Source organism: Lissotriton vulgaris, chromosome 12 (assembly GCF_964263255.1).
Source record: "Lissotriton vulgaris chromosome 12, aLisVul1.2, whole genome shotgun sequence".
Taxonomy (NCBI): Eukaryota; Metazoa; Chordata; class Amphibia; order Caudata; family Salamandridae; genus Lissotriton; species Lissotriton vulgaris.
Genome location: NC_141700.1, coordinates 126,174,355 through 126,187,379, shown reverse-complemented (window position 1 = coordinate 126,187,379; position 13,025 = coordinate 126,174,355). Strand labels below are relative to the sequence as shown.

At 45.6% G+C, this 13,025-nt stretch overlaps 1 protein-coding gene across 1 annotated transcript in view; it reads right to left on the bottom strand.

Annotated features, from left to right (window-relative positions):
• Window positions 1-5,041: 5,041 nt before the first annotated feature.
• CFAP141 (cilia and flagella associated protein 141) overlaps window positions 5,042-13,025 on the bottom strand; it is a 29,992-nt gene continuing 22,008 nt past the window's right edge. Inside the window, exon 4 of the mRNA XM_086946382.1 lies at window positions 5,042-5,284. Within this exon, the coding sequence (XP_086802508.1) occupies window positions 5,183-5,284 (102 nt within the window). The 3' untranslated portion in view covers window positions 5,042-5,182. The remainder of the gene's footprint in view (window positions 5,285-13,025) is intronic.

Below are 13,025 nucleotides of genomic sequence, written 5' to 3'. Positions count from 1 at the left end.
TAGCGCTAAATCTTTCAGAATCAAACGTTTTAGAATAGCGCTGTCATACAGGGTCATCAAAAACCGAGAGACGACAAACTCGTCGGATTCTTCCTTGAGCATACGGTGCCAGCTAGCTTCCTAGAGAAAGATCCTATAAGGGGCAGCCCCTTCTCTGGATATAGAGACATAGCCCACCTATCCGTCTACCAAGTAGAAAACATCTCCCTAAAGAGGCTCGTTTTAAGATGGGACTTTTGATTGATTTCCTTGATCTGGGCATATCAAAGTCCACCAGCGGGCACCTAGAGTTCTCGCATGTGCTTCCTCCATCAGACTCCCCGCTAAGTCTGGTTTCAATAATCAGATGTGCTCAGACTCACAGGCATGGTGCCAGTCACCGCAAGGCATCGCAGGGCATCATCGCCCAAGCAGGCCCATGGCTGTAGCAGCTCTATCCACTGTGCCACCATTCCTGTGTTTGCACCGCAGGAGGGCACAGGCAGGTCTGCTGATTTTCTGTGTACTTTCTAATTTAACATTCAAATATGTATGTAAATGTATGTATAGGCATTTATATAGCGCACTACTTACCCGTAGGGTCCCAAGGCGCTTCGACCGCTGCGAAACCCTTCCTGGTTTCCCTGAGAGATGGTCCCTTAATGGGTATCTCCAGGGTGAGACCAGGCATCCCCGGCGGTCTGGTGGGGCCGTTAGTGAAGATGAGGCAAGCTAATGCCCAGAGTTGCCGAGTGTGGTCGCTGATCAGAGTGGGCACCGAGGCGAGAGAATTATCGAGTCCGCTGACCCTGGTCCAGAAACCTGCCGCGCCGGGAATCGAACCCTGGTCCCGGGCCGTCCTCTGCTCTCGGGTCTGCCGCCTCTAACCAGTGAGCCACACTACTTCACTGGGAGTTTGCTTCTGCTCTTTTGTGTGTCTGTGGGGATTGTTTTGCCAGTGCGTTTGGTTCACTTTCTGATGTATTATTTGTGCTAAAGAATACGGAGACAAGCTTTTAATTTCTTGGCGACCACTCATTTTCAGAAAACTGGATCCGTGGCCCTTGCGCACTCCAATAAGAGCGTTGCCTGATCCACAGGAATAGGTTCCTTAATTACGCGGGGAGGAGAAAATGTGAAGCCTGTGTGAGATCTTGCCTCTTGTCTATCATACATATGTAATCCTACTAGTGTCACAGTTTGCCAGTACTAACCAGAGGAGATCACACTCCAGCACCAACTCTATTCACCACACCCAACTAATACCACCCTGGCAAACTGGGGATCTAATGGGCGTTGCCATCCAACTAATCACCAGCCTCAGCCTGTGTCGACCGCGGATGAGGGAAATGGAGATATGGACCTGACACTGAGGAGCAGAAAAGATCTTATCTGCGTCACTTGCGCTGTATTCATTCACCCTACCGACAACTTGAGATCTGATCGCTCCCTAAACTTTTTATTCTCATCATCACACCTTTTACCCTAACAGAGTTCTGATCCATGTCACTAGCTCCGTTTGATTTAATCACAATCTGTAACTATCTGCCAGTCACAGAAGATCTTATTCTGGCCCCAGCTCTCTTCTCAGCTTATCACAATCTGTACCCGCCTGCCAGCCAGAGATCTCATCCTCACCACTATCTGCTCTTCCATTCATAACCAGCACCCGCCTGCCAACCCAAGATCTCAGCTCCACCCCTAGCTCTCGACTCATCTCATCATAACCAGCACCCGCCTGCCAACCAAAGATCTCATTCCCTCCACTAGCGCTCGACTCATCTCATCAAAACCAGCACCGCCTGCCAACCCAAGATCTCAGCCCCACCCCTAGCTCTCGACTCATCTCATCATAACCAGCACCCGCCTGCCAACCAAAGATCTCATTCCCTCCACTAGCGCTCAACTCATCTCATCAAAACCAGCACCGCCTGCCAACCCAAGATCTCAGCCCCACCCCTAGCTCGCGACTCATCTCATCTCATCATAACCAGCACCCGCCTGCCAACCCAAGATCTCATTCCCTCCACTAGCGCTCTACTCATATCATCAAAACCAGTACCCAAGAGCCAACCAAAGATCTCACCCGCCGCTATCTCTCTACTTATCTCATCGTAACCAGCACGCACCAGCTAACCAAAGATCTCATTCCCACCAGTAGTTCTCTCCTCATCTCCTCATTACCTGCACCGGTATGTCAACCAAAGACCTCATTCACTCCACTAGCTCTTTACTCATCTCATCATAACATACATCCGACTGCCAACCAAAGATAACATCCTCACAACTAGCTTGCCACTCATCTCATCATAATGAGCACACATCTGCAAACCAAAGATCTATCCGTGCCACTAGTTCTCTACTTATCTCTTCATAACCAGCTCCTGCCTGCCAATCAAAGATCTCATCCCCGCCAGTAGCTCACTACTTATTTCATCATAACCAGCAAATGTCTGCCAACCAAAGATCGCATCCCCGTGACTAGCTCACGTCTTATCTCATCATACCCTACCTTGCACCTGCTAACCAAAGATCTCATCCTCAACCCTAGCTCTCTACTCATCTCATCATAACCAGCACCTGTCTGGCTCCAAAAAATCTCATCTTCGCCAGAAGTTCTCTACTCATCTCATCAAAACCAGTACCCACCTGCCAACCAAATATCTAATTCTCGCCACTAGCTCTTGACTCATCTCATCATAACCTGCCCCGACTGCCAACCAAAGATCACATCCTCACCACTAGTTCTCGACTCATATCATCATAACCTGCCCCGACTGCCAACCAAAGATCACATCCTCACCACTAGCTCGCTATTCATCTCATCATTTAGGAGCACCCATCTGCTCACCACAGACCTATCCGTCACTAGTTCTCTACTTATCTCATTATAACCAGCTCCCGACTGCCAACCCAAGATGTCATCCTTGTCACTAGCTTTCTACTCATCTCATCAAAATTAGCACCCGACTGCCAACTAAAGATTTCATCCCGCCACGAGTGCTCTATTCATTTCATCAAGACCAGCACCTGACTGGCAACCAAAGATCGAATCCCTGCCACTAGCTCTCGATTAATCACAACTGGTATCTATCTGCCATCCAAAGAGCTCCTCCTCTGCCTCTTGCTCTCTTCTAAGCTCATCACAATCTGTACCTCACTCCCAACCTCTGCCGCTAGCTTCTTATCTCATCATAACCAGCGCCCATCTGCCATCAGACCTCTACTCATCTCATCACATCCTGTACCCAGTTGCCAACTAGATATCTGATGTCTGCCTCGAGCTGTAGTCATTTTCTCACACCCTGTACACACTCAGTACCGATCTGACCTAGAAAACCATCAGCTCACCAGACCTATGTGCTTCCGCACGTTTTATTAGGTAACTCCTTTCATCTTAAAAGATCACCATCATCTAACTTTTACCTACTTCCATCTCTGCCATGACCCCCTACTAAGTGAAACCACCTACCCTTACCTTAGTTCCCTCACTCATTGCAGACCCAGGCAGTGCACTGCCCCCACCACCAACTAAGCAACCCTCCTACTTTTAAAGGAATACAAAGATTTTATTGAAAAAAAATCATTATTATTTTAACTATCTATAGATGTTATGGCGAGCATATACTCTCTTCCTCCAAGATCACTCTTGAGCCAATTACTACTCAAAGGCAAGCAAAAATAAACTTCCTGATTTCGCTCCCTCAGTCGGCTAATATGATTTTGTAAAATATTTGATCATATGCTGTTCTCCTTTACATTCATCTTCTCATCTTTTGAGGAGGGCGTAACTTCGGTCAGAAGCCATCATCCTCCCAATAGGTGGTGCACCCGCGAGAACTCCATATGCTACCCATCCCACTCTTGACTTGAGTTCCATTCATCGGAGATATACTGAATATGTCCTGACAGTGGCGGCTCGCAGAGGTAACGATGTGGGGCAGTAAAGCGGGGGCGGGGCTGGGTGGGGGGGTAGTGAAGTCTGACCTACGATGGCAAAGGTGAACCTAAATAAATAATTAAATATCTGCTTCGTATGTTGGACTCCACTACCCCACCCCACCCAGCCCCGCCCACGGCCCGCCTTATTGCTCCACAGCGTTACCTCTGCGAGTCGCCCCTGTGTCCTGGAGGGTTGGATCCAAGCTATATTTTTAGGATAACTTGAGATTAAGTAAATATTGTTCTTTGAATTAAGTGTAAGGAAATGAGTTTTATTGAGGTTATCGAGAAAATGTAGCAGGGATCCAGCTTTCCTAGACTGGACCTATGTGGACATCCCTGACCTATGATAAACAATTCTGTTCAAATTCAACCCAACTTCCCACCCACTAAGATTCATCTATGCTAATGAGATAATTCTGTGTGATCATTTCAGCGTAGTCTGCGATTTCTCTGCCACTCCATCAAGATCCTTTGTGGACACTCATCTTTGCTGTCCCACCACAGGCAGGATTACACGGTCTTGTCACCCATTCCTGCAAGAGCCTCAGGATATCCCCTTCTCTTTCTCTGTGAGATCCCTCTATGCCAAACTTGCTTCAGATTCACATGTGCATCTTGTGAATGGTTGTATAACAGAATACTGTACAACATAAATTTGGTGTTCTAATTAATATGCACAAAAATATCAACCCTTTGAGAACAGATTTTCTGGTATTTACTCCAAAGAGGGGATGATTTAGCAAACTACATATAGGGAGCAAAATTTATATAAGGCGATATGCTGACGATATTGCGATAACAATATCCCGGAACCGCACGGTGGTGAATGAACATCTGGTTGACCAGTTGTGTCCAGAGGTTTTGTGTATTTTACCAGTGTGAAGCAGGTGAACACTACAATCGTGTATGCGCCTGGTTGGAGAACACTGCTGTACAACCTACATCAAGGACTTGAATTTGGGAAGAAAAATACAACTTAATAAAACATTGGTTACAAATGTTCTAGGTTCTTAGGTTATCAGAAATGTTGGGAAGACTGAATTGTCTGTGATCTCTGGCTAATTTCCAACTACACTGACTGAATGTTGCCTAGAAATCATGGCCAATAGAAACTCATTTGGCTTTGCACAGGCCATTGGCACAGTTTGAGGTCGGAATGGCCTGTGTGTTTAATAGGATGATCATACAACTTTGGCATACAATCTTTTTGTAGGCTTGACAGGTCCCGGGCTTCTTTGTAATATCTTGTTTATCCCATTTACATCCTTTGCACGTAGAAAGCTTTCCCCATGCGGTTCAGCTCCTCCTGGTATTGAAGGTACTCACATTGCAGCAGGCTCTGAAGAGCGGCTTGACGCACCTGATGGGAAGAAAAATGAACAAGTGTAGATTTAGGGACATGCAAGGGTGTAGCTATGTAACCAAACAAAGGCAGGTGTTGACCATTGTGCATTGTGCAGAGATGTCCATAACCGAATAGCCATGCACTGTTCAGCTAAGCCTTGTTGGGAGTTGGTCCAATCCACAAGCGCTTTATATGATCTGTCTGCTTTGGATGAACATACCAAGGTCTATACAGACATGGCTGCGTCAACCCACTATGTAGTCATGGCTCAGTCTACTAACATGTAGCAATGCTGGGTGTCACGCATGATCTTTCCTCTTTACAGCCATACCTGTGCCTGCCCAATATGCAACAATTCCTATACCCTCTCACTACTCTTGTCATGTTGAAATCCCCACATAATGCAGCATTTCCTTAGTCTACTAGTATCAGCTCACTATCCAGTCATGCTGGACTGCCCATTTTGAAGCTGTGCAAGGGTTTATACTCAGTGCAGCCATTGCAGGTCCACTCATAATGCAGCCACCATTTGGATTGCCCATTAGCCAGCCTTGTCAAGGTATGTTTGGAATGTACACATTCGTTCACTGGGTGGTGGTGCCTGTAGAACGCGCTCACAAAGAGCCTTTAGTGTAAACGTCAGCCTCTACAACTGGTAATTAAATGCTGTGACAACAACTGTGCTTTACAGAACTCCATAGTCATTGTTGCTATGTCAGAAAGGAATCCCAGGCTGCTCTGGCTGGACTCTCTGAAGGCCTTTCCGAGCAGCAATTGAATGCAAGGAGCACATCTTCTGAAGGAAAGGAAAGGGAAGGCACAGTGAGTGGAGAGGGTAGGCAACATGAGGTCGGGGTTAAAAAAAATATTTTGGGACACGGAGGGGATGCCATGTTAAGTATGGTTCCTCCATTATTCCTCTGTTCCTGCTTAGCTGTTGAAACAGGGACAGATGATGGTGGGGTATATATAACAAACATGTTACTCACCATCTGGAATGCCTTAACTGGGAGAAACTTTACCTAGACGCAGATTCCTTACCTTGGAATTTTTACCAGGTGTCAGACTGGATTCAGAACTTTTTCGTGAGCAATACCCCTGCGTGCCGATAGTTGGCGTAGTTCATCTCCAAATGACGCTCTTGACATTGTCAGCGCTGAAAGTGAAATGTGCAGTGCATACATAGGCGTCACCCCAATGCCCTGATGTCAGTTTCTATCGCAACTTTCAATCTGGAAGTGCAGAGCTACGAAGAACAATGACCACTAGTGTGTGGAACTAGGGCCCTGAAAAGGGAATGGCCCGGTACCTATAAATCTGTCCGCAGAGAGGGGAAGATGTTTGGGTTGTTAAGGAATCTGCAACTAGATAGTCTCTACTAGATAAGGCGCTACCAAAGGTGAGTAACTTGTTCATCTGATAGAGACTTCTTGCAGTAGATTCCTTACCTTAGAATAGATACCCAAGCAAATACCTCCCCAGAGGAGGGCCTGCAAATATGATTGAGACCAGACAGTTCTGCAGCACCTAGCAGGCAAAGTGCCCGTCCCAATGGACCTCACTGACCAGGCAGTAATCATTGGTAAATGTGTGCAGCAACGCCCATGTTGTTGCCTGGCAGATGTCTAGGACTGGAAGAGGGCATGCTAACGCAGAGGTCTCAGACTTTACTCTGGTGGAATGGGCATGCAAATCCTCTGGAGATTGCTTCTTGACCTGTGCATAGCAGATCTTAATGCAGAGTACAATCTATTAGGAGATGGTTCGTTTCTGCACAGTCTTTTCTTTCTTGGCTCCGACATATCCACAAAGAGTTGATTGTCAATCTGGAACTGCTTTGTGTAGTCAATGTAGAACGACAACGTTCTTTTTGGATCCAGCCAGTGGAGTCTCTCCTCTTCCTTAAAGGGATATGGTGAAGCAAAAAAGGTAGGCAAAGTGAGGACTGGCCTTCATGGAATGAGGTGACTACCTTAGGCAAGAAGGATGCTCAAGTCCACAGGACCAGTTTGGGGGAAAAAAGAGAGATATGGAGGGTGGGATGACACCAACTGCAGGTCACTGACCCTCTGTGGCAGATGTAATTGCCACCAGAAAGGCCATCTTGATGGTGAGGAGTCTCAGAGGGCAGATATTAGGCGGCTCAAAGGGAGCACACATTAGAAAGGTAAGAACCAAATTAAGATTCCATTGAGGCATAATGAAGGGAGCTGGAGGAAACTTGCTGCAGACCTTTAAGGGACCTATTTATAATAAGGGACTTGAAGTTGGAGGGCTGATCTGGCAGCTTCAGGAAGGCGGAGATGGCAGATAAAAAACCCTAAGAGACCATAGTGTCCTAGATACAGCACACACAGCGGTGCCCTAAAGCTTTCATGTACACAAATTTTAACCAACTTCAAGAAAGTCCAAAACAATAATCAATGCTTTATGATGCAACAACTGTAGATTATTAAGTTGATTGTATGATTGATGTCTGGTTTACAAATGTTACATCAGATTTGCTGACGACAAGAATATAGCATCCTTAACGAGTAGAGAATTTTCATCAATGTTACTCAGAAAACTCAATACATTTCGGGTGCGAATCACCCTTCGTCAGGGGTAAGGTTAGAATATCATGAAAGGTGGGCAATGCGTCGTTTACATTGTGAAAACTAACCAAGATATAATAAGTGAAGCAGTTTATGCCAAACTCATGGTAGCCAAGTGGTTGCAAACCTGTAGTTCAAGGGTTCGCCAAGAAACCAGATTAGATCCCAGTGGCAGGACACTGGAGAACTAACGCATTTTCTAAAGTAACCACTGACAAAGGGTGATTCCCACCCGAAATGTTTTAGGTTTTTGAGCAAATTTGATGAAAATTCTCTTCTTGTTGAGAATGTTATATTCTCATACCAGGTGTCCTTGGTGGCATTGAAGGCCTGGCATTCATTAGGGTCAATTGGCACCACCTAATCATCCCCAAGTCCTAGTCCATAGGAAAAGGGCAATGGCTCAGGCCTGGAAGGAATGCCTTCAATCAGCTACACAGATGGTGTTGGACGACACTCATCAGGCTCCATGCCGGAGTCGGGCATGAGTATGGAGACCAGCAGTCGATGGACGCTGGCAGCGCTAGGGATGGCAGCAATAGACCCGGCCCGGGTAAGGTTGATGCGGCTCAACCAGAACAGTCTGTATTCATCCATGGAGCTGGAGGCGAGTCCGCCTGTGGAAAAGCAGTAGGGCCCCCTCCTAAACTCATGGGGCCCAAGGGAGTGCTAGCAAGGACAGGTAGCCCAAATATGAGGTGCATGGCCTGATAAAACTCACAGAGTTGGGTGGGGGTCACTCTAGGTCCAGGAAACTTCGGAAGGCGCGGAGACGGCCCTGGCACAGGCTCAAACGCGGAGCCACGCCTCGAATGCTGACGTTCCCTATTCTCGTTGGATGATTTTGACAGATGGGGCGAAGTGGAAGTCCTCTTCGACTTCTTGTTCTTCTTATGCTTGTGGGACTGACCCGGACGCCAGGATGCCTTCAACTACGAGTGCTCCACGACCTATACCAGGATTGCGACCATTGCTGTGTCACACGTGGAACAGCAAGAAGCTTGAGTGACTGCTCCTTCAAGGCCTTGGGTTGCAAGTCACAACAATCGATGTAGGTCTTGGTGTCATGGTCGCGCTCGAGGCACAAAAGGCAGACAAGGTAGGTGTGGATCTTTCCTAAAGACATTTGCCAGTGACAGGTGCCAGGACAATCCTGCCACACCAGGAGACAATGTCTTAAAAATGTTTGACCAAAGGAAGAAGCTCAGTCAAAAAGTGACTGGGGAAAGCTCTTGTCTGGATCTGTGCTAATTGTCACAAAAAGAAAGAACTGACGTCAGTGTGCTGAGATGGCGCTTATACAAGCACCACGCACAGTACCTTTGGCATGGACAATGCTGACAATACCACATGGAGCCGAACAATACCACCTACTGGCTTGCAGGTGTAATGTCGCTGAAAATTTCCAGCTCCAGTCTGATGCCTGGGGATAATTCTAAGGTAAGGAATCTGCAGCTAGAAGTTTCTATCAGACATAAAATTATAGACAGGTAAAAAGTGAATCACAGGGATGTTTTTCACCTCGGGGTTCTGAGTGACATCAGAAACAAATCGAGCTTCGCTTCCACCTATTTCATGTCACTCAAACCTCTCGGTGTAAAACATCACCATAATTCACTGTTACCCATCTATAATTCATTGTTCATAACTAAGCACATTCTATCTTCTGTTCTGGAGTTCGACTCTATTCCTTTGTTGCATTCAAATATTAACATGCTTTGCTTTTCTCTTTGAGTGATTGATCTCAGCAACACTGGGATCAACACAGCACCTCAAAGTTACACAAACTACAAAATTCAATCAGCATATGCTAGAAGAGCTTATGGAAGATGCCTTTCATTTTTTAACTATGAACGGTTAATTGTGTTGATGGGGAGCTTTTGCCTCAAGCTTCTGCCTCTGCATTGTTGAACCTTCTGCCCTGGTCTTTCAGCTTAACTCATTTTGTCCTTCTTTGTCTTTGTCCTGAGAGTCTATTTTTGCTAAAGTTGCAGTGTTTCCTCCACTTCGCATACACATTTTATTTTCCCCGACATACTTGTCTGTCTCTCCCTGTATGTAATTTTGACAGGGCCTTCGTGTATATATGTTTGTCACCTTTGCAGTGTTTCTGTATTCCTGTTCTCACAACAGTAGGTGTGCTGCATCCAATCTCTATACGTTCCATCCAGTAAAAGGTTACGTAATTGTATTCCCAGATAAAAGGTTACGGTAATCCCAGATAAAAGGTTACGCACTTGTAATCCCAGTTCTTCACGCGAGGAGATATTCTGCCTGGACGGATAGCAAAAAACTCTTAATCAACTCCATAACTGTTGGGTTGAGGATGTTGGGCTGTGATTGGATCACTAATTGTATGACATCTTATCCTTTTCATGAAGTGACAATTAAGAAATTTGTCCTGCAATGGGTTAAAACTGAGGATACTGACCCTTTAGTGATTCAATAAATCTTACGCATTGTACTTAATCAAACTCCCTGAGCTTCACGTGGCAACTTACCTCACTCCTAGGGACCTTGGGCTGCAAAGATAATTTGCGCTCTTCTGACTTGATCAGTGACCTCTTATGGCTATAATGGGGTGATGGTGCAAGTTATTGAATAATCAGCGGTGTTGCCCTCCCGGTTACTTTAGTCAAGAAACCCCAGAAAGAAATATGATCACCAATTGGAAGACTTATTGATCTATGATTGTAGTAATGCTGAAATGTTATAATGTTTTTAATCAGGCTAACAACAGAGAGTCCACTAATTATGTGTCAAGATAATGTTGGATATTTTCAAAACTTATGAAATGTTAGTATTATTGTATAAAGGTTTACAGGTTTGTTGATACACTATATATATGATTTTAAAGAAGACTATCAGAGAGAAGTCCATGATGGAATACCGTCTTCTTTTTCCTTGACTTGTTCTCCTTAACCAGGTATACTGGGATGCTGCAGTGATAGCATCTCATGCCCTCGTCTCTCAGAAGTGTCGTCCAGCTTCTACTCAGTCTCTTGCAGTAGAAGTTATTCCCACTAATTTGGATTTCTACCATGGCACAAGTGAGCCAGGTGTTGGGTGCCTGTTCCTTGACGTTGAGAGTCCTGAATTCTTGCTGGTCATTGTGTCCTGAATCTCCGTGTTTGCTTGTCTCCCTTGTAGCCTCACACCGGCTGGTACAGTTCTAAGCCTGCCTCAATACCCATGTTTTCCTGGTCTGTTGGTGGTGCCCTGGTGAAGGACAGTTACTCTTAGAATTACTGACCCCCAATTCAAGGCGGCACTGCCTGTTTACCTTTCAGAACCTGTCATCGTCAACCAGCGGTGTGTGCCTGTGTTCTTTCCCATGTTTTTTCTGGAAGGGTTCCTAACAAGAAGCATTTCATGTTTCTGGCGGGCCCCTGTTGCATCAGGAGGCCTTCCCTGGCTATTAGCGCAAGGTTGACCTCAGCTTTGCTGGGTTGAGACTCGTTCCTCCCTGTGAGAGCCAACTTAAAACACCCTGGTTTCAACACCAAGGTTGAAGACTATAGTTAAATTTGCCTTTAACTTGAAGACAGCGTTCTGTTGTCAATGTTAAGTTGGACATTCAGACTCATGCTTCAGTCTCTACGTTGTTAAACCTGCTTTTCTGTTTCTCCCTTTTCCTGCACTCACTACCCAGACTTGTGCTTTACCTTCTATCCTTCATTATTAATTTCCAATCTGGTATTCCTGGTAGCCCAGTTTCCTTTCACTTCCATTGTGCTCCATTAGACATGTCTCCTTGTCTAATGTAACACTGTCTTCTGTATCTAGTGTCAGGGTCCTCGCCGCAGTGACAGCGTCTTCTCCTGCTCCAGTTTTAATGTCAACCCTGTCCATTCTCCTCCATTGTTCTCCTTACCGCTGTGCCCATGAATGCCTATTTGCTAGAGACTCCATGGTCTGTCTGATAACTTCATGTCTTTGTGTCTTGGTCTTCAATGCTGTAACCGCGTCTCCTTGAATCTCACCTATCCCAGGTAACCAATTTCAATTCCCTTGTTCTTCTTATCCATGATTCTGTGTGTAGTGCAAAGGCGACATCTCATGCACCTGTCTTCCAGTCATCTGTCACCTCTCATCTCCTCTGTATATTTAACGCTGAACTCTTCTTTCCATTCTAGCCTTCTGTCCCGGTTCATGAATGCACATTTAGACGCCATCTTTTTTAAAGTGCGATGGTGAGTTCTTGCCAGATGCATTTGCTCAATTACAACATCTGCTTCTCTTCCCATCAGTCTGGCTAATATGTAGTTATGCTGTCTGCTCACTATTGAAATTTGGAAAGATGGACAACCTATACAATTCTTCTAGTTTGCACCCCCTATGCTGCCAGGCAAAGATCTCACCAATATTCAGCAATGCCAGGACCCTAAGAAGCTCTGGCAGTTTCTACCACCTATAAAATCCACCCACCTATCAGCTACATTCTACCACCAACCTATGCAGTAATAGTTTAGATACTCAAGGGGGCGCACCAAAATGAAAGTCCAAATAAAATAAGTAGAGAAATGTTCTTTATTTATCTTTGTTCAGCAACAAAAGGCATATCAATAAAATAAGTAGTGAGATCAGCCAACGCGTTTCACTCCCTACCAAGGAGTTTCTTCAGGGCGCTGCGAGTATATCCGGTAAGTTGTCTTTTGTAAGATCCCTCTGTAGTCACACCGGTATTTTTCGGGTCATTTCTTTATTCCAGCCTATTTCTTTAAAAGCCTTTGGGGTATCTCTCTTCCCTTATCTTTTCTTTATATCGTGGACTTTGTAGGTCTTGTCCGAAAACGTTCTTGTATTTCAAAAAGCTAGAACCAGCCATGCCGAGACGCCGAAACTGACAACGGTAACCACAGCACTGCACCCACCTGTAACAAATACAACCAGGGACGGGTAGCTTTTTGAAATACAAGAACGTTTTCGGACAAGACCTACAAAGTCCACGATATAAAGAAAAGATAGTCAGTTCCAGACCTCAGTTACCATGCAGGATTTCACGTGTGCTGCAGCCAGTAGAAAGATCAGGTTATCCGTTGCATACAATTTACTCAGGGCAGAGGTGCACATTCGTTTACCATGTATTGGGCATTACCATGCCAACAGGTCGCCACTCAGATTTTTAGCCATAGTCACAATTCCCTGCTCTCCACCCCAAA